The sequence below is a fragment of the Uloborus diversus genome, chromosome 9 (assembly GCF_026930045.1).
Source record: "Uloborus diversus isolate 005 chromosome 9, Udiv.v.3.1, whole genome shotgun sequence".
NCBI lineage: Eukaryota > Metazoa > Arthropoda > Arachnida > Araneae > Uloboridae > Uloborus > Uloborus diversus.
In genome coordinates, this window is record NC_072739.1 from 61,829,642 (window position 1) to 61,852,035 (window position 22,394).

The 22,394-nt window shown below is 34.3% G+C and overlaps 1 protein-coding gene across 1 annotated transcript in view; it reads left to right on the forward strand.

Annotated features, from left to right (window-relative positions):
- The window catches only part of LOC129230693 (alcohol dehydrogenase class-3-like), a 54,221-nt gene extending 43,868 nt beyond the window's left edge, over positions 1–10,353 (forward strand). The window contains exons 9-11 of the mRNA XM_054865112.1: positions 4,022–4,157; positions 7,015–7,153; positions 10,181–10,353. Coding sequence (XP_054721087.1) covers positions 4,022–4,157; positions 7,015–7,153; positions 10,181–10,214 — 309 coding nt within the window. The 3' untranslated portion in view covers positions 10,215–10,353. The remainder of the gene's footprint in view (positions 1–4,021; positions 4,158–7,014; positions 7,154–10,180) is intronic.
- Positions 10,354–22,394: the final 12,041 nt, after the last annotated feature.

The following is a 22,394-nucleotide window of genomic DNA, read 5'->3' on the forward strand; positions in this document are numbered from 1 at the left end:
TTGAAATTTTATCGTTGCTTAAATGTACGTTTGTACAATGCAATGCTTATTGCGTGTAGACACAATGGATTACGTCTAAGTTCTAGTAAAAATAACGTGTTTTTATATTTTATGTGTGATTTTGTCACATCTCTGACGTCACTCCTCTGGCAGCTTTTGTGACAATAGTGTCACCTACATTTTACTCTGGTACATATAAAACTCAAAAAAAAAGGAAAAGAAAAAAGTTCAATCATATTCTGGCCTTCAGCTTTACAAACGCAAAAATAACGACAACCAGTGAAATAATGATTATTAAACTGAACAGAAAACTTTTTCTTTGAGGCCGCAAAAAATTCATTTACCGTATGTTCATCCATATATACTTTTCACGTGATTCAATACTTAGTAACTTTTCTAAAAGTACATAAGTAATCTTTATTGTTTTTCTTTTAAATGCGATCCGTATAAAAAAAATTCATTCCTTTACTAAACATTTATCGGTATTCATTCCATTACTAATCATAAATCCTAATGTAATCTAACTGTTAGGCTTGACCATCTAACGCTTCCTTTTATATTTATAAGGTGACTCATTCCATGTCAAGTGACCTAGGGGTCCCCGCTTGACCATCTTCGATTTGGATGAAATTTTACAGACACGTAGAGAAGCTTTTGAAACTAACTTATGCAAATTTTCAGCTTCCTAGATCCAAATCTTGAGTATCTAGGATCTCCGAAAAATGTGATCCAAGATGGCGGATTAGCTTTTTGTGCCACATTGCCAAGTTTACACCAAATATACAGAAAAGTTTATCACACTTTAAACCTGAAATTTTAGGCACTTGAAGTATGTTTGACCGTTAATATATTCAAGTATTTTTCTGAATTTGAGCCTGTAAGATTTTGTGTAGCTGCGCGTGAACTTTTGAAAAAGAGCGATGGGAAAAAAATTTCTTGGATTTTACGTTGTCATAAAATCTGAGCAAAAATAATTCAAAAGCTCGTGCTGCGTGATTCCATCGTAAAAATGTTTGTTTTTAATGGGCCACAGCTGCAGAGCTTAAATATCTATTTTCAAAAAGATATTGTGATTCAAATTAGCTATCACAACCGTTCAAGTGAAAAATAGCCTATTTTCAACGCGTTAAAGCTCAAGTTTGTCACCTCGCATCTTCTTTTTGTTTATACCATTAGAAAGAACACAGTTTTCCCTTTCAAAATAAGTTTTTTTTTCGATGGTCATCTTTCGAATAAGGATAAAAAAAACGAGCTTGAAATTAGGTTTGTCGTTACGAATTGCCATGTTTAAACTCAGATTACGGGAAATATTATAAAACTGGAAGCCTGAAGTTTTAGGAGCTTAAAGTACTTTTGAATGTCAATACGTTCTAGTATTTTTGTGAATTTGAGTTAATTTAACTTTTGTGTGGCGCGCATGCAAAGTCTTGACAAAACGCAGCAGATAAACTTTTTCCTGGATTTTAGTGTCATAAATTCTGAACAAAAAGGAAAGTGCTCGAACTTTGTAATTATATTGTCAATATGCATGAATTTAATGGGTTATAGTTGCAGAGCGTAAATAAAGATTTCCTAAAAGATATTGGCATCCAAAATGGCTATCAAAATAGTTCACATGAAAAATAACCTGTTTTTAATGCCCTGTAGTTCAAGTTTGTCACCTTATATCTTCTTTTCATTAGTACCATGAGAAAGAACATATTTTTTCCTATAAAAATAGTTTTTTTTTTCAATGGTGTTCTTCCAGATAAGCGTGAAAAAATGAGCCTAAAATACTATTTGTCGTTAGCGAGAAAATCTCGTTCTACTATAAATAAAGAATGGTTAAAGCCGTGACCACCGACTTATAGGGATTTTGCAACTGTTATAAGTCAGAAATAGTTTTTTCATTAATCATTTAAAAAAATACTTTACAAATGAAATATGATTTAAAAAAAAATATCTTGTTCTGTCTGGTATATTAGTCGACTTCCTGAACAAAATGCTTTTCTGATTCTAACATATTTAATTATATAATAATGATTTAATTATATACCTGTATAAGAGTGTTAACATTAAACATTTCCGTAGGTGATTCCTATGGAAATTTTTGCGAGCCCTTAAGTGGACATGACCTGAAATTCGCGATTAAATAATGTAGTATATTATGCATTAATAAATAAAAAGTTTTCGTTTCTGCACATACAAACGAGCTGATGTGTGCATCACTTGACTTCCTTTTACGCCAATTTAATGTTAATAGTGCCTTGGAGTAAGCAAAGAAATATTGTAAACACTTTAAACCCAAGTTTTTTGTGAACCAAAGCAAAAAAAAAAAAAGTTTCATACAGATTAATTTTCTCAAGATTGGACATTTTAATGTGATTCAATGGTTAACTCTCAAAATATTGCCAATACTGGCTAAACGAAAACCAGATTTAAAAAACGCCAAATTTGTCGCCTGATTGGCGGCAAAACTTGGCGACCAAAAGCTTGGCGATATATTGCCAAGGGTTTACCAAATTATAACATCACTTGAGTTTGCATTGAAATTAGCAATGGTTTTCTCCTAAAAAGGTGTAAAAGATCCCTTTTGGAACATCCAAATGTAATCAAAAGGGGATGTGCACAACTAGATCCCACTAGGAGTCTAAGTACAAAATTTCAACTTTCTAGGACAAACCGATTTTGAGCTATGCGAGATACATACACATATACGCACGTACATACGTATATATGGACGACACGAGAATACTCGTTGTAATTAACTCGGGGATCGTAAAAATGGATATTTCGGATGTCTATACGTTCTTATTCATATATCCACATGTGGTCGGGTTTGAAAAAACAAAAAAACTCAATGCTCATTCGGGGGCGAGCAAAATGGAAATTAAGGCCGATTTTTGGGTGAAATTTTTTCCGCGCGAATACAATACTTCCTTTTCTTCGCAAAAGGAAGTTAAAAAAAAAAAACTGATTTGTGCATCACATGACTTTCTTTTACGCCAATTTAATGATAATAGCGCCTTGGAGTAAGCAAGGAAACGCTAAATATTTTCACCCCTAGTTTCTTGCGAACCGAAGCAAAAAAAGTTTTACTATTTATTTCCGCATAATTAGCAATTTTAATGTGATTCAGTAGTTAACTCTTTAAACATCACCAACATTGGCCGAATTAATACCAGTTTTAAAAATTAAAAAAAAAAAAAATCGCCAAATTTTTTGCCTAGTTGGTGACAAAAGTTTGGCGATATATCGCCAAGTGTTTGATAAATTACAACACCACTTGAGCTAGCATTGAAATTAACAATGATTTCCTCACAAAAAGGTGTAAAAGACCCCCTTAGGAACATCCGAATGCAACCAAAAAGGAAGGTACACAACTAGACCCCACTAGGAGTCTACGCACTAAATTTCAACTTTCTAGGACATACCGTTTTTCAGTTATGCGAGATACATACGCACATATGTACATACACACATACGCACATACATTCGTACATACGGACGTCACGAGAAAACTCGTTGTAATTAACTCAGAGATCGTCAAAGTGGGTATTTCGGGTGTATGTACGTTCCTAGGCATATACCCACGTGTGGTCGGGTCGAAAAAAAAAAAAAAAAACTCAACATTCATTCAGGGTTGGGCAAAATGGAAATGAAGGCCGATTTTTGAGTGAAAATCTTTTCGCGAATACAATACTGCCTTTTGTGTAAGAAGTAAAAATCATTGAGATGAAGCTGTTTAGAAAGTCAAAACAAACAACGTAAGTAGAAGCACAAATTTGTAAATTACAGCAGACACGTGTTTCGGCGTTACAGGGAACGCCTTTTTCAATGCAAAAAATAATGAGCTTATGGATGAAAAGACATCCGACAAAAGCCAAGAGCAGATAAGCATGCAGCTTAAAAGATAAAAACAGCGGATTAGCCAAACACCAATGACAAAGTTATAAACCGATCAGGAACCAATAGGAATGCAAGCAAAGGCAAGGAGCTTTCTCTTATCTTATGAAGCTGTTTGTTTGTTTTAATGTTTTAGGAGGAAGCTTTCAACTCCAGCCATCCATATTGGGGCAAAACTGTCATCATCGGACTAGCTAATTATGGAGAAGTTATGAAAGCCGGCATTTTTGAGTTGGTGTTCGGAAGACAGCTATGTGGCACTTATTACGGATGTAAGTTTTTCAAACTCAGTGAGTTCAGATGTAATTAAGTGTCTTTACGTTAAAATGAAGATAATAACAAAATGCAAGTCACAATAAATGCGTCACATCAATTGACTTTATTTTCATTAACATTGAGGATTCATCTGCTTTAAATGGCATCAATATATATTGCGTTCAAGGGAAAGATGGACCAGATGTAAACAAAGGAATGCGCCATTTGGTGACGTCAGTATCGCATTTGGTTTGAACTAAGGCCCCTATATATACAAGCCGACGCATCAGCTTACGATCAGCCTTTTTGGATCGGATTTTTCATAGTTGAACTGCTACAGTTACCACAGCCAAGTTTCGGATTTCGCCAAATTTTCCGAAAATAATATTTTATTTAATAAACAATTCACGTGCCACTAATAATCGCTCACAGTGAACAATCACCAAACGCGATAACTCGCCAGAAAAGACAACCACTCAAACACGCGCTCCGATCCAAAATGGCTAATCTTAACCTGATGTGTTGGCTCGTATATAAAGGGGCCTTAGTTTGAACTAAGGCTGCTTGTTTACTTCCGGTCTATCTCTTCCATGAACTGCCTATACAATTCATAGTCTTGAGTGTGACAGTTATTTTGAAATGGAATAAAACGTTTCAATCGGTAAGCGACTGCCAACACGAGGGTGCGTTATTTAAGATATGTACAACCAATTGTGTGCACTGAAAATGTATAACCAAGTTTTTCTCGCAGCTTTTACGCAAGTCAATGGCTTTATTTAATTCAATAATCATGCTCTCGTTTTGCCAATATCTTACTTCTTGAGTGTGGTTTATTTCTTCATTATAAATGATAAACTAATTTGGCAAAAAGGAACACATCCATTTTTAAAAAATGGTCAGGAGGAAAAAAAAAGGAATTAGAATAATAGAAAAACAGTTTTATAATACTTACTGGGAATATAATTGAGTACAAAGACCCAACAGGTTTTGTCCCAGGGTAAGAAAATCTTAAGAAAATCAAGGCGATATCGTTATCTTAATTTTGGATATGTGCCCTTTTGTATTAAAAACGAGATGATGTGCCCTTCTGAACGAAAACCTGAATGTTAATAGGTTCAATTTCACAAAAATATTTCTATATCATCATTTCATATCCTCATATCAACGTACTTGAACCTAAAATTGGAGGATCAAAAAATGAATGAGCCAAACAGAACATTTGAAAAAAGTTTTGATCATCATAACTTTATAAACACTCTTTTGGGATCAGAAAGTAAGAATTTTCCCTAGATTTTTACTTTGTACGTGTTTCTGATTATATTCCTTCATAAAATGTAGGATGTAGCAGAACAGAACGAAGGTAAGAGGTAATAAAGGCAAAAAGCAAATTATTTTATTTGGCAAATTCACTCAGAAAACAAGAGAAAAAACTTTTTTAATAGTGAAATTCTCAACGCTAAATGAAATTTTATTTTTCAAAACACTCCAAATTGCTGAAAACCAGTTGCTTGTCGAACTAGACTTGCATGTCAATGTGTCTCCTCCATCAAGACAGTGACATTCTCCATTATCAACTTCATGGTCCTCGTAGGGCTGCGAAGTTGGAGCAAAAACGACCGATTCCGACTCCAACTCCGGGAATTTCAGACCTTCGATTCCGACTCTAACTCCAGGAATTTCAGACCTTCGATTCCGACTCCGAATCTTTTACCTCAAAATCAGTCTGACTCCGACTTCCACTCCGCAAGCACTGGCAGAGTGGAGGTCTTTGAAGGAAAATGGCCGACTCAACTTAAAATGAAATTTCAAGACTTCGACTTCCGACTCCGACTCCTTAAATGAAAATTACTCCGACTCCGACTACGCAGCTCTGCTCGTAGCTTACCTGATAACACATTTGCCGAAGAAGGCTTTGAATGTCCTCTAACGGAAGGCAAGCTTGTTTTCCCATGAATCATACTAAAAAAAAATCACTTGCCACCTAGCGTATGTTTTATCAATTTTCGAATTCTAAGCTGAAACACCGCGTAGGCATGCAGAGATTTTAGATATGTGCTCCTTTGGAAAAAAAAGTTTTCGTTCAGGACAGATTCAATCAGGTTATTTTCACTTTTGTTAGAAGTGACCTAAAGAAATTGTAGAGGAAGAATTTATTAATTTTTGATCCAGAAGCCAAACTTTACTTTAAATAAACCATGGGGTTTTTTTCCCGTTTGGAATTCTAAAGAATAGGATGTTCGAATAAAGTCCTCCACAAGATATAGAAAATGTGCCAAGAAAAAAAAAAGGCGATTTTCTAAAATGTGGATATGTTCTCCTTTGATAGATTACTCCTAAAATTACTTAAGCATTGAAGACCATAATTTTTGGATTAAGTATACTCATGAAATGAAAGCCGTCGCCATTGTTGTAAAGCCATAGGAAGCCTATGGTAGGAAATAGAATACAAAAAGTTAATTATTGATTTTAATTAAGGAAAGTCTCAGACAATCGAACTAAAAACTTGTAACAGAAGATCAGAGCTTTCGATAGATACAAAATATCAAGAAATGTAAGGATTTTTCACACAAGAAAATTTTACCAAAAGTAAGAAATAACAAAATAGAATTTTGAAGGGGCACATTCTGACCTCAGTATCAGAAAACATAAGTGGCAAATTTGGTGGCGGGAAGTCCGACGAAATACGTGCATGCAATACTCTTCTATTCATGCAATATAACCGTTGTTTTAACGCCTAGTTCCTAATCGCACAAAAGAAAACATTTTACACGTAACTTAACTTTCCGTTTGTGATGTTGTAAACAAAAACTAAAAAATTAATAAGAAGAATACTCAAGAAAGTATTATGTATGACACGCTATTTGTTTATTGCAGCATATAAAGCGAAAATAGAAATTCCTTCTTTAGTAGAGAAAGTTGTAGCAGGACAAATCCAGCTGGAAAAGCTGATCAGTCACCGTTTACCTTTGGACAAGATTAACAAAGGATTTGAAATGCTGAAAACAGGAGAGTCGTAAGTATTTTAAAACCTATGCGTTTTTGAATTCGATTTAAAATCTTTTTTTTTCGAATGCCTGAAAAATTTCCGTTTATCAAGAATTCAATTCCCTCGAGGTACACCCAAAGTATACGTTGACAAAAATGAAAAAAAAAAAACTTATAAACACATTTTTATTAGTCATTCATAGCGTCAAGAAGTTTATGGGTGTAGTACAGTATTGTACAGTGTATAATGTGCTCGTTTATATTTTTTATGATTGAAAAGAAATAATATTTTCAATGTTGGCTCCAGAAACGAAGCTCAACATGACAATGTTCATCGGAAGCGGTTCAGATACTAAAAGAGGCGAAAAAACGTTTTATTGGTCAGAAAAGGTAACATGTACTAATTTTAATACATGCATTTCAGACACAAAAACAACTCAACAAAATCAATCATTTAAACTGTTAAACTAGAGAAATGTCAAAAAGATTCGTGTACTTATGTACACGTATGTTAGAAGCTGTACTGCCGTGCTAAGCACAAAATTGGTATATCTGCAGTCGAACTCAAACTAAGAAATTGCTTCTTAAAGTTTCACGCCTCCATACATTTGGCTCACGTACTACTTATGCAGAGTTTTTTTTTTATAAATATTTCCCATTCTTAAATGACCATAGAACATTGTATTTTGGTAAAATACGTTACAAACGAAGCATCTGATGAAAATAACTCAATATTGTTAAAAAGCGTTGATACGACTTTTGTGCTTAGCACGGCAGTAAGCTTTTCAAATTCATGGTTTAAAAGGAAATTTTATTTTGGGGTGACTTCAACGCACAGCAAATGTTTTGAGTGACGCTATGGAGACTTTAAACTTTTTTTTATTTTGTATTAATTTATTTACTTCACTTAATACAAATACATGAATATCGTGACACTTGTAATGAGACGTACGCATCGTAGCTTCTCAATTCTTTCTCTTTCTTTCTTTCGCACACACATATTGAGGTTTCTGCTATTCCACTAGGGAAGCTTATACCTCTATTAATCCGCACAATGTTTCCAGAATTTTTGTTTTCCAGGACAGCACACAGACAACACAATAGATGGTGGTGCCATCGATGAACAGTTCGAGAGACAATTTAGAACCAGGCCAGGAGCCGAATAACTTCCTAGTCTGGCACCCCCAGAGGTATCGTTTCACATGGAGGACATTGTGACCACGAGCATATTTAACGTCGCCCAGCCACCATTAATGACGACGGTGGGTCTTCGACCAGTGAGGATCGAACCCGAGACCCTTCGGTCCCGAGTCCAATGCCTTACCGATCAGGCTACCACGGCCTCCTTCTCAATTTTAGAACGTAAAGAGTAATAATATATCTAATCTGATGCCAGATTCGCTCACTATAAAATTAGAAACTAAACTAAGAAGAGTTTAACTTAAAGGGAGTGACAACATATCAATAAGAGTTAAGACTTCAGTGGAGTTACAACGGACAACATGAGGTTTTTTTTGTCTAACTAGAGTCAGAAGTTCTAACTTAGGTAGAATAAACATATTTTTTTCGCGAAGTATAATTTAAAACTTGAACTCCTTTGTATTCTTTCTCTCAAAAGCCGAACGCATTAGTGCGCTAGAAATGAATAAGATGACATAAAAACATTTATCCACTGCGGAATGAAATTGACCGGATACAAGAAAGCAATACAGCATCCAATAAACTTGAAAAGAAAATTCCGGTCATATTTAATGATTCTCATAATGATCGTAAATCTTGAAAAAAGTTGCGTAATGTTTTTTATGACCATTAAGCTTCTTTCAGGGTTTCTAGTTGTCGCTTTTCTCACTTAATTTCCGTGACGCAAAATGTATCGTAGTTTTTTCTATTTTGCTGGCACGATTCTTTTTTCGATTTTTTAAAGAACGTACAAAGTCAATTGTCGCAAAAAAAAAAGAAAAAAAAATCATTGGATTTAACCCGGTAAAACTCGTGTGCCAAATGGAACACAAATGGTCGCCCGGGGTACCTGCATGACCCCATCTATTAATATCTGCTTAATGCAATTAATGCATGTTCAAGAAAAGTTCATTGCCGATTTGTAAAAAAAGATATTTTTACTCATAAAAGCAATTTAAGGGACTTGAAATTGATTACTACTACGCGTTTTCAAGAAATATTTAATATATTTCAGAAAAAAAGGAACAAAACAAAGGAAAACCACTGAAAAGACCCTTAACACATATCCACAAGTATAGTTGAAAAGTGAACTTTTCACCTAAAGTTTTCACGTTTTAAAGCAAGAGATTTAGGTTTTTTTGATATGTTCCTCAGTTGGATTTGGCCTCCAGTTGCAGGTTCCTTCCAAAAATGAATGCGGATCTTCAGCAAATGAAAAACACTAACTATCGGCACGTGCTCTTGAAAGAAAACATTTAGAAATTAAGTTACTGAAGTTCGGGTTCACAAATCTTCTGAATTTCACACTCGAAATTTCACTAGTGCGCCCAATTGTACTCCCAATCTTTTCTCAAATGTGTTTCAAAGTATAAATTAAAAAAATGTCCTAAGCGAAATACATTCGGAGCAGATTTCAGTGCACTTTCTTTTTAATGGAGAACATGCGGAACACATTTTAGCGTACATTCAAGCAACTGGAACGCTTTGCTGAATTAAAGTGTTCTAAGAGTGTTTCCATTGTGCACTGGGAACAGGTAGTGATGTTTCCGATTAAGACCCATACTCAAATTAAAAAATCTTCTTTTTTCAAAAATTTGTGTGCATGGTATTCGTGTTTTGCAGTATTTAGTCGTCCAAGGATATGTCACTAATTCTATTCTTTTGAGAAAAAATAGTTTTATTTAGAAAGTTAGTCCAGTACAAAGAAGTTTACTAAAATATTCTAATTTATCAAACTGGGAACATTGCAGCAAAAGTGTGCCATTGTTCTTCGCAAATTGAAGTAAAGAACGAAATTATGAAGAAGTTACTCCGCATTATTATTTATTTTTTTACTTATTTTATTTATGTATTTATTTATTTTTCTCTTTTTCAGGTTAAGATCCATCATTGATTTCAACCTTAAGTGACAAGAAAAAGTTCTTCAAGCTTGAAAAAACAAAAAGAGAAACTAAACTTCTTTTTGCAAAATACAACAATTGAAACAGATATTTTAACTTGTAAAGCTTGGTACAATTTGGAATTTCTCAGATATCAATAAAATATATTTTATCAAATTTTCAAATTTTATCACGTGCATTATCTTGAGGTGAATTCTACAAATAAGTAACTACACGCAATATACCAGACAGCCCGGTTATCACATCCAGACACAGCAGTTTCGTCCTTCTTACGGACTCATCAGTCAGGAATAGTGAATAATCGTGCTGGGGGCAGATGTCATCACATTGAAGCTGAGAGGGCCAACAAACTGTATTTTGTAATATAGCTCAGTTTAGAAAAGGATTGTACTTAACTCAAAGACCCAACACAAAGCCTTTCGTGTGGCCTGTTTCATTCATGGCTTCTCTAAGCGCCCGCTTCTGACACACTCTTGCTGTTACACAGTAAAAGACAACTTCGTGCTCTTCGATGTAGGTGGCGCGGTGATACGCACTCAAGCGCAACAAAGTGGAGCTGAAATAAATTTAGCTCACCAGCAAGAGACCGCAGCCGTGGAGCGGTTCAACTGGTAAATGGAAGGCAAAGCTTGTTTGAACTTAATTTACTTTAGCTACCATTTTGTTTACTCCCTCAGCTTCAATGAGATGACATCTCCTACCAACTCGTTTATTCACTATTCCATACTGGTGAATCCATAAGAAGGACGAAACTGCAGTCTCTGGATACGATCTCCGGGCTGTCGGTACACTGCATTAGTCCTGCCTTTACGTTGGCTTAAGGGCGGTGACGTACTGCTTAAGGCAGTGGTTCCCAAAGTGATCCACAGGGACACCCTGGGGTCCGCCGCAGTCTGCAAAGGGTCCATGCAAACAAAAGAGAAAATTTGATATGCATGAGAAGCTAATACCGGTCTGCGAGCCTTGATTCCATTTAAGCAAATCTGCACTGACATTTAGACATTTTATAGCTCTAAACATTTCATAGTGCACCAAACACAGTTTTTACTCCTTTGTACTTACATATTACTAAATTGTATGAAATAATAACAAGGCCTGATTATCACACAGACCGACTAGGCTTGGGCCCCGAGGGTGGCCTTAAAAAGGGGCCCCTTTCTTAAGGGGTCCCAAATTACTTAGAGAATTATGCATAACATTACAACTATACGAAAAATACGTGTATTTTTAACATAATTATAAAATAATGACTTGTTAATTGGAATAAGCTACCTAAAAGGAGAACTTTTATTCATCTTACCAGTGGCAAATTGACCATGTCACAATTATGAGGGACCTCAAAGTGGATTCATAATGCACATGATAAATGATTTACATAGTTCTGTGATAGACACAAATGACATTACCCCCCCCCCCAAAAAAATGCATTCCGACCGATATTAAACCTGTAAATCAACCACTGTATTTCGCTATAGAGTCTTCAGGGGGTCTCCAAAATATTGTGGACCCAGGACCTCTCTTTGAGTTAGTCGGGCCCTGAATAATAATAATAATAAAAGATTATCCAAGGTTGAAAAACTATCCCCGCTAAGACAAACCTAAAAGCTTTATTTTTCTGAAAATTACCGTCCGAAGCCAGGGCTCCAGGCAGAAATGCATAAAATACACCGCCAGCTCAGTCATAAGCCTCCAGCTCAGTTACTTCATATTCCAGGCTGATGAGTGCTAAAAAGCACGAAACTGCAGTCCTCGGATGGAATGACTGAGCTGGCGGTGTATTTTATCTAAAAACTTTATTTTAAAGTTGTAGAAAATAAAACCCTTTTCTCCCCCTCCCTTTTTTTTTCTCTTTTTGCAAAGAAAAAGACTTCTGCATTCAATATCGTGGCGCCACAGTATTTATGCTTGACAAGATTTTTTTTTTGCTCTTTTGGATACTGTTTTAGAGGTTTTAGATGGAAAACATGACGATTTAAAAAAAATAATTAAACGGAAACCAGATATTGCTTATTTAGCTGATTAATTTTCTAAATTTGATGAGGTCAATTTACAAGGGCACAATCTAAATAAAATAAAAACAAGTCAGTTATTGCAGCCTTTCTTGCAAAAATCAGCCTAATTAAGCAAAAAAAAGGTCGTCATGAATTTGCCCTGTTTCCGAATTTGTCACAGACAAGCTACGAGGATGATGCCACTTAAATGCCAGCCACAAACTTTGAAACCAGGTTTGAGGATATTTTATTAATGGAAATACCTCAATGAATTATCACTACGTTCCGTGAAAGAGTGAAGAATCGAATGTCATGTTACAAGAGCTGGTTGAAATAAGCACTCACTAATGAAGAACTTGAGGTACAGTTTATGAAATGGTATCATCATTTCTAGCTATAAAAGAAAGACATATCTATTACTTATCCTACCTCGTGGAATATCGCAAGAAAATTTTGATAGCTTTTCCATATTCAAACCTTGTGAAAAGAGCTTTTGATTGGCCCAATCGCCAATATTCTCACAAAAACAAGCAGCAGATCGGAGATCACTGATCGGGGAGATTTAAGGTTATGTTTTACAAATCTAAAGCCAAAATATTAAAAACTAGAAAATCGTTCGTCAAGACGGGAGAAAATAATGTAGCTACGAGTGATAAGGGGACGACACAGTAGAATACACTAGCCGCTTCGGAAGCTTAGTTAATTGTTCTTTTAACTGGCAGTCATCTTGTGGTTTACAAAACATTTGAAGATTGCAGTAAGGGGCCGTGGTAGCCCGATCGGTAGAGTGTCGGATTCGGGTCCGGAGGGTCCTGAGTTCGAACCTCGATGGTCGAAGATCCACCGTCGTCATTAAAGGGGACTTGGCAACGTTAAATATGCTCGTGGTCTCAATGTCCTCCAAGTGAAACGATACCTCTGGGGGTGCTAGCACCAGGTAGCTATTAGCTCCTGGTCTAGTTCTAAATTCTCATTTACTGTTCGATCCGGTGATGGTGCTGCCATCTATCGGTATAAAAAAATAATGGAGGCAAGGCACTTAGTATGCAGTCCTCGACATAAATACAGTTGTAGTCAGTTGTGACTCGGAATCGGAACCGATTGCAGTAGGGATCTCGGTGGCCATGTGGTTTCGCCAACTGCTTTGTAAGCAGAGAGGCGCGGGTTCGATTCCCGCCTGTAGCCCTGGGTGTTCTTTCATTCCTATGCAATTTACATCTTTCATGTGTATTGTACTGGAAATAAAATGTGTTAAAATATTGTGGATTATTAGAGGTAAAAGCTTCTCTGCTGAGAGTAGCTATATACCCCAATGTGTGTTGTCATAAATCAAATCAAATCAAATTGCAGTCAATTACAGTGCACCTCTGGTTAGTTGAGCCGTGACCTTGATTATGTTTACCTGTTTTAGGGGAGTTTAGTGAAAAATAGACGCGTTATTGGCTGGGATTTTAGTTGGAATATTTTTGATTTTAGTTGGAATATTTTTGAAAAACTACTAAGAAAGTTTCTCAACTCAACTTAGGCCAATTACCCTTCCCTATTTTCCGAAACATAGGTAAACATTGGGGGCCTCAGTGGCCGAGCGGCCTGAGTGACTGCTTGACATTGGCACACTTGAGGCGATGGGTTTGACTCCCACCCTCGCTCCGGTTGCACCTTCCATTCTTTGTGATGTAAATTCTTTCATGTGTTGTTTATATGTGTAATAAAAATATATCATGCGTAAGGGAGGCAAGGCACTCAGATTTCAGTCCTCATCAAAATAAACCTGTGCAATTAAGCACCAAAAGAAAGAAAGAAAGAAACATTGTTAGAGTTGGAGCTCAACACATGGTGTGTTCTTCATATTCAGGAATTAAAGTTATTCGGCTTATAACTGTACAAGTCGAGCTACAAAGAAATAAAGTGGAGACACTTTTCATGGGTAAGCCATGTTTTCATCATTTTTTTTTTTAACCGACTTCAAAAAAGGAGGTTATGATTTCGTATTGCGGCTTTTTATGTATGTTTTCGAATTATTCCAACACTACTGGACCGATTTTATTTTTTTTTTTTTTGGGGGGAGGGTATACTTCCCAGATGGTCCCAATGTAATTTGATCTGGATCCCATAAGAGGTCTCGGAGAAATCCAAAAAACTTTAAATTTCATACTTCACGGTCACGTGGTTTTGCTGTGATCGGTGCATTTTCACACACCTAAGGTTTTGACTTTCTCTTAAACGATATTTAATTCTCGCGCCACATGGTTGATTAAACGCTGCGCCGCCTGTTAATTTTTTATTATAAGTGTTACTAATGTATTTATTAGTGAGTAGCAAAGCAGTAAATTAAATATATTTTGCTACTTTAATAGTTGAATCAATCACCTTAATATTTTATTTACTAATAAATAACTTTATTTAGGCACTAAAATATAAAGCTCTTTATTTAATATTCCAGTTTTTAAATATATTTAGCGTTCAATTGAAGGGGAATTGAATACAGAACACTCCTCTCCCACGATTTAATTTATATTCTTTAATAATATACATTATAACTGTGTATGATTTCTGAAGTTTGACCAATATTCTAGATTTACTATTTCACGATGCCGCCAGTTCAGTTTGAAATTAGGGTTATATTACTTAGCAGGCTTCAAAAAAAGGAGAAGGTTCTGAACTCGTCGGATTAGTTTTTCCTTTCTACAATGTTCCATAAATACTCGAAGACACCTGTACCCAGGGGCGTGCACAGGGAGGGGGAGGGACACCTTTTGGCCCGAGGCCTGAAAGGGGCCCAATATTTTTATAACTAATGGTGAAATATAGGGGTAAACAATATGGAGAGAGGCCCAGAAAAGTAATTTGTGATGGGCTCCAAAATCTCTGTGCACGCCCCTTATGTACCGATAAGGAAAATTCTTTTTTTGTGTTTGAAACGGTATACTTCCTCGGCGGTCTAATGGTAAAAAAGTTCAGGTTAGATGAAATTGAAGGAACTCTTCAAATATCATACTCACATTTAAATCGATTTGTACGTTATTAACTTTGTATATCGTCTCACTTAGTGAACCGGTTTTTATGCTCTTTTTTGTTATGCTCTTTTTTGCTTTGTGATGGTTTTGTTTAGGGGTGGTCTTAAGCTCCAAATCTTTGATTTACTCTATTTGTTCTTTAGGGAAAAAATAAGGGTAAAACAATAAATTTCATGCAATTTCCCTTGCAAACGATTAAATATAAAACCCATTGATAAACAAAGGCCATAAAACAAAGGTATATACTTTCTTTACCTATAGTTAAAGAAAGTACTAAAAAATATATTATTAGGAGTAATGCTAATGAAAATTTTGAATTAAGGATTCTCTGAAGCAAGCATAAAATTCATTCTAATGGAATTTTTATTCTTCATCTATAGTGGGGCCATGTGAAGAAACATGCGACTTTTATCACGAGTTACATGACACTAATTGCGAAACATAAATTACAATTTACAATATTACAATTCTAAAATTTATAATTTAACAAATTTAAAATTAAAGTGATTTCGGGTTTTTTTTAATGAGTAGTGCATTTGCTTTCGGAAAGCAAACTTTGATAAAGTTGAACTAATGATGAAGACAATTATTTTTGTACATAGTTACGCATTTGAAAAAGCCTTTCTTCACAGTCGTCGGAAGTCTCCGAGACGCCCGCCGTGTTATTTACACCACTAAAAAGCAAAAAATAAATTACTTTTAAATAAAAAAAAAACCGCCTTCAAAAAATACCTAGGAACTAAAAAGTAAAAAATAACTGATTACACTTGCATTCTATTTAATACACAAACATAGAAATGAAATTTATTTTACAATTCCAGTCCAAAAATCAACTAAACTAAACACCGAATTATAAAATAAACACTGATTTAAATTACTATACGATGAATTATTTAAATACCTAACTAATTGTACACGATCTTTTAATTTTTAACAACCTTTTGAAGTCGGGGCCTCCTTTAAACTACTACCTAACGTAACTGAGTAGGTTTAGTTTTAAAGAATAATTTCGCGTATAGTTAAATTAGTGTTTAATTCAGGATTCGGTGGGTTGTCAGTTACGTTATTATGTGACTTCAAAAGGTTATTAAAAATTAAGAGATCGTATATAACTAGTTAGGTATTTAAAATAATTCATCGTACAGTAATTTAAATCAGTGTTTATTTTATAATTCGGTGTTTATTTTAGTTGATTTTTGTCCTGGAATTGTAAAATAAATTTCATTTCTATGTTTGGGTAGGAAATAGAATGTAAGGGTAATCAGTTATTTTTTGCTTTTTAGTTCCTGGGTATTTTTTGAAGAAGGTTTTTTTTATTTAAAAGTAGTTTTCATGTTTTAAATTTCGACAGAAATGTAATTTTATTGTAATGCATTTTAGCTAATTGCTTTTATTTGCTATGTAAGTTGTCTCCCCTCCATCTTACTTTGCTTCGGGCTAATATTATCTGTTAAGATGTGTATTTCATGATGAAAAGAAGAAAAAAACATAGATGTATTTTATGGGATAATAAAGTTATCGTTTAAAGGGAAAGAATACTAAACAGAGAGTTGATTTTAGTGATAATTATACTTAAAATTTATAAAATTGTCATGTATGTAGCCATTGGTACACACACTATCACTTTTATCTCCAAAATTAAAACAAGAAATCTTATGAAATTAAAGATTTTTTAGTAAATAACTATAATTTCGTTAAATATTTTTAAAAGTTATTTTGATCAAGAAAAGTTCAGCATGTTTGACAGCAATGACAAAATATTAATATAGCTAAAATAATTAAATTCTTATAGAAAAACCGAAACAATTTGTTGGACTGATATCAACTGTGATAAATATCAAGTTTATTCAGATTATCATTTACTTTTGCACAATTTGTAAAAATATTAGATTTACAGTCAGGCCCGCCTAATGGAATTGCCAGTTAACCATGAAAAAAATATTCTAGTAAGCGGGTAGTTCCATTAACTGGGATCACAGAAGCAATTCACATTGTTTTCAGACATTGAAAAATTATTACAATAAGCGGGATATTCCTTAAACTGATCTTCTATTCAGAGGGTTCGACTAACTGTATTTAAAAATTAGATATCGTAGGGGTTTATTAAAAATATTTTTTTAAGATCTATGAAATTATAATTTTATTTATTTCAGTTGCTTTATAATTTTAACTAGCACTAAGACGTATTAACGTTGCAAATATACACTGCTGGTCTCGGCAGCTTTAGTTGCAGGGGGTTCAAAATTTATTGATCTGGACCTGAAAATATATGACCACTGTTTCCCTCTATTACGCACCCCGTTTCGGAGTTCTGGAGTTCAACCTTCTCCCCCCAAAATTTTTTCTAAGCCAATATTTTTATTTGGAGTAGGAGGGAGCATTACATTAATCGTTAACATTCTTCTGGGGAACTATAGAAAAGAAAAGTTTAATAAGATGGGCATTTGTAGCAAGGAGAGACCCTCAAGGTGGTACTTCCCCCTAAAATACTTAAAAAAATCATCAAAACGAACTGTTTTTAATTTCTTTGCTTGTCTGTTTTTGATTGTACTTTTTATGTACAATCATTTACTTTTCGATTTAAAATCCAAGTATCGACTTCACTTAGATGAGTCCATATCCGTAAAAAATTTCAGGTTGAAAAAAAATACTAAAAGTAAATATAAAAAAAAGAAAAAAGAATTTGAATTTTGACATCTTGAATTCAAATTATGTTTTTCGCAATCACGAGTGTGTGTGTATGTAGGCGTGTATGGGGGGGGGGGTATGTGTGTTTGTGTGTAAGGAGTATGTGTATGTGTGTAGGCATGTGTGTTTGTGTCTGCGTGCAGGTATGAGTGTGTGGGTAGTTGTGTGTATGAATGTTTGTGTGTGTTGGGGGAATGTGTATGTGTGTGTAGGCATATGTGTTCACTGTTGGGTAAATTTCTTATCCTTACCCTCAGATTTCCATATTTCTTGCTTACATCTGGTAGTTTTAGAACGCCTAGGGTAAAATTTAATCATCTGATTCGCTGTTCTGGAACGCTGTAGTTTAATTATCATAGTGTCTGAATAGTGTTGGAATGATTCCTAGAAATGGGGTCCACAAGAAATTGGTGAACTTGGCAAGGGGTCCACGAATCAAAAAAGTTTAGGAACCCCTCGCTTAAGGTAGCAACAGTTTTTTCATACTATTCCGAGAAAAACTCAGCAAGCTAATGTTTTTTCATCATTTTGGTGAATATGTAAAAACTTGATTTAACTATTGTTAAACTACCATTTTTAAATTTTATTTAATCAGAAATAATTACGTCTTTTTTCCAAACCAAAATTGTTATAAAAGTAAAATATTCCATTTATTAAAAATTTGCAGTTAGCTAGTGGTAGTACACAACCGACGATATTATTTATTACAAACCTTGACTTTGATTTCTGTTATTTCGTTTATAGCATCAATTAGATATAGCCTTAAGGATAGGCAGCAATTTAAGAAACGTGATCCAATTATTACAAAAAGTCCCAAGTTCTGCTTTCCAAGTCATAAGTCCCGAGTACAGTTTTTGAGAACTGTATGTGCAGTAAAAACTAAATAAAAACATCAAATTTACGACTGTTATCTCCGTTTATCGAGGTTTTGCAATGCATGGATAACAGCTGAGTTTTCATTGCAACAAAAAGTTCATCTAGAACTAAACGATACTACTTTGTTTCCCATGTACCAGCACCAAAGCTGAGAAACTAGTTGTTGAAATATCACCTATATTTGGGTAAAAACCCTGACTGTGAACCAATTGGGCAGTCTATGGTTCCAGGCGACTGCAAGCATGTTGCTCAAGCTTGTATCTAAAAAGTTTAAATAAAAAATCTTACAGTCCATTTGTTGATATGTTATCTGAATGAGAAACATGGCGAAGTCGAGCCGGAGGTTAGAAAAAATATCTTGAGAAGGAATGTAACGCAAGCTGAAGACGTACGAAGTGAAATAACTTACGCATTACAATTTGAATCCTTTACATGAAAGTAGGTGAGTAGAAATTTCAAGTTTAAAATTAGTGACTTAAATAGCCGAAAAATGTCTAAAGACGCCAAAGAATGAAATTGAGTTGACACGCGTTAAAGCAAAACGTTCTATCATAAGAAGAGCAGCGACAAATTACGTAAAGAAAATTGAAGGCAATCTAAAAGACCAAGACATAAACTTTGAGGAACTATCTGAAAACTTAGAACTTTTAAAGCAAAAAGAATCTGAATTAAAAGATATTGACTGCAAGATTGAAGCTCTAATTGAAAAGCTTGAACAACTGATAGCGAGCTAGAAAGTGTTAATGCGTATAACGAGAAAATGATACTAATTAAATTTCGTGCTGAGAAAAAACTATGCAGTAACAAAAAAAAGTTTTCCAGAGGCCTAAAAGCATAATAAGTCGGAAAATACAATGTTCACATGAAAATCGTCGCAAATTCTTTTTTTAAAGGCAGTTCTGACAGTATTCTTTGAAATTTCTTGAAGTTTCTCTTGAAAACTTTTGTATTTTTCAAATTTTGAGTAGTATAAAAATTGTAAATGTGTCTGTTTAAAGCTCATTTGATGTTATAAAGTCAAAATGAAATTGTAGTTTTATTTTTTCGTGTTTCTGATAGTTTTTCAGAATTTCACCTCTTTTTCTTTTTAAACATTTGCTCATCTTAACTTTTAGCAGTAATTTTAGTACAATTTTTATAAAAGAAATATTTTCAGATTTAAGAGTTCTAAAAATGCCTCCTTCAAATTTAAGGCAGTAAATTTCAAATTTCATCTCAAACAGTGAGAGACTTCTAGTAAATTAATTAAATTAATGCAAGGATACCTTAAAATATTCATTAGATATTACAACCAAAATACCACAATCATTAAAATGAAATGTAAAAATAAAACAGTAAATTTAAAAATTACAACCAAATACTGAAAATTGCTCAGCGGCCATGTTTGTATCTGAATGTCTAGTATTAATAATATTCTTTAGCAAACTTAAATTCGCAACTAATTATGCCACTGCGAGAGTCACTTGAATATTGTTCATTATCACCTTGATCCTTGCATTAAATCCTGATTTTGCAGCTATCATAACATACAGCTGAAAAACCAAGTGTGTTTTTTACTGTGTGGTAATAGATTTATTCATAACCAAACCATGTTTGTCAGGGGGAGGAGCCCTATATTATTTTTTAAACACCCGAAGTGCAGGCATGTTTGATAGTTCTCCCTCTTTATATGAGTACGTGATTCATCTTAAGTTGTAGGTAACTATTGTATTTACCACTTTTATGCATATTTGTATATGGTCAGTATCAAGCAATTGACTATAGTATGTTTTCCTTAAACATAAAAAAGGGTTGTTTCCATCAGTCAAAAGTACTACTTTTAGTCACTGAAGTTGATAGAGGGAGAAAAAAAAAAAAAAAAAAACATGGAGTGAAAAAAAAACCTTTTATTTTCAACACTTCTAATTTTTATTTTTTTTTAAACGTCCGATTTTTCAAATAAGGCGTGGTCTTTATGACGTCACAAGTGATGTACTCTGGCGCTACTCCACTGGCGAACTGAATGTTTACGCTTGCTGTCCACCGCGTTTCCAGGTTATGATAATTCAGAAGCAAATTAAATATTGCTTCCAACGCTAGCTATCAACCATATCATTGCCAGTACACATGAGTAAAGAAGCGAATCAAATATTGCGCTCTGCGCTAATGGCATCAGTGAATGGTATTTCATCACTTGTGATGTCATGTGCAAAAGCTTAAAAATGAAAGCGCACCGAGAAAATAATTTTTTTGCAATAAACTTTGTGAAATTACTTAAAAAATAGTCAGATCCTATGTTTTTAAGCATGCCTTTCAGAAAAAATACTTCTGAAGCTTAGGACACGAATACATTACAAACAAGTGATTCATATGTAAAAACAAATTTAAAATTAAGCTCCCTTTCAGTAGCAAGTTTTTGGATAGCCATTACCATCTTGGTTAATATGGTAATGTCTAGCCTTTCCAAAAACTTGCTGCTGAAAGGGAACTTAATTTTAAATTTCTTCTTACATATGAATCACTTGTTTGTAATGGGGTCGTTTCCGAAACTTCAAAAGTATTTTTTTCTGAAAGAGCATGCTTAAAAACATAGGTCCAAAAGTAGTGAAAGACTACACTACTTTTCAGTACTTTCAAAGCTTTAATCTTCCCCTTCCCTTGAATGCACGGCAAGTTTTACGTTCTGTGTATCAATGCAAGCCAATTAGTGCATTAGCCAATGTTTTGGCTAGGAGTGACACATAAATTATGCTTGGATATGTATACTATATACAAGAGATCGGCAATGTTGTTCTTTTCAATGATCCGTTCTTTAAAAAATCGTTCAGTTTTCTTACCCGTTCACTAACCTCTTTCATGTGAACGACTTCGTTCATTTAGAAAAGTTGCAGGTGGTATTTCTGCGAGAGTTGGTCCTGCATATAGTCAATTGAAAACGTTTCATTGGTTTCGTTACATTAATTTAAGGAAAAGCAATTAAAACTACATAACAGTTGGGGAAAATATTTCATTTAGGTTTTGATGCACAAAGAAATTATAGTTGCTTTTGTAAGCTATTTCTTGGCACTCGAGTGGTAAGATATCTGTTCTCCATTCCTAAAGTCTCAGATTCAGCTCCTGCATGGCTCCTGCAATTTTGAAAAAGTTTAGTTACCGTAAATATTTTACTTTGACCCACATTCCATTTCATAAGAACTTCTCCGTCGTTGCATTTTGTCGTATCCGCAGACATGGTTATGCCATATATTGAATAAATTAAGAAAGGTCTAGTTTTAATAAAATGAATCTTTCCATTTAATGTCAGAATTTGAAACTTTTTGTGGTTTTTTTCTAAATAGAACAAGGCTCCATTTACGGTTTTTTCAGAAAAAAAATAATTTTATGACATTGACTGAATTCTGAAGATAAACTTGAACCTCAAAGCACGCTTTATCGTGATACAAGAATGCATCTTTTATCACTGCATCGCATTTTAAGAACCATTTCTAAATTTACCTAGATTAGATGTTGAAAATAATCTGTGTTGTGCAATGGTTTTAAGGCTCACCGCTAATATCCAGTTCGTTCAAAGTTGACTATGTTATATCCTCAAGATATACTATCTCATGATGCTGATAAGATATTATTAAGTGTTTTAA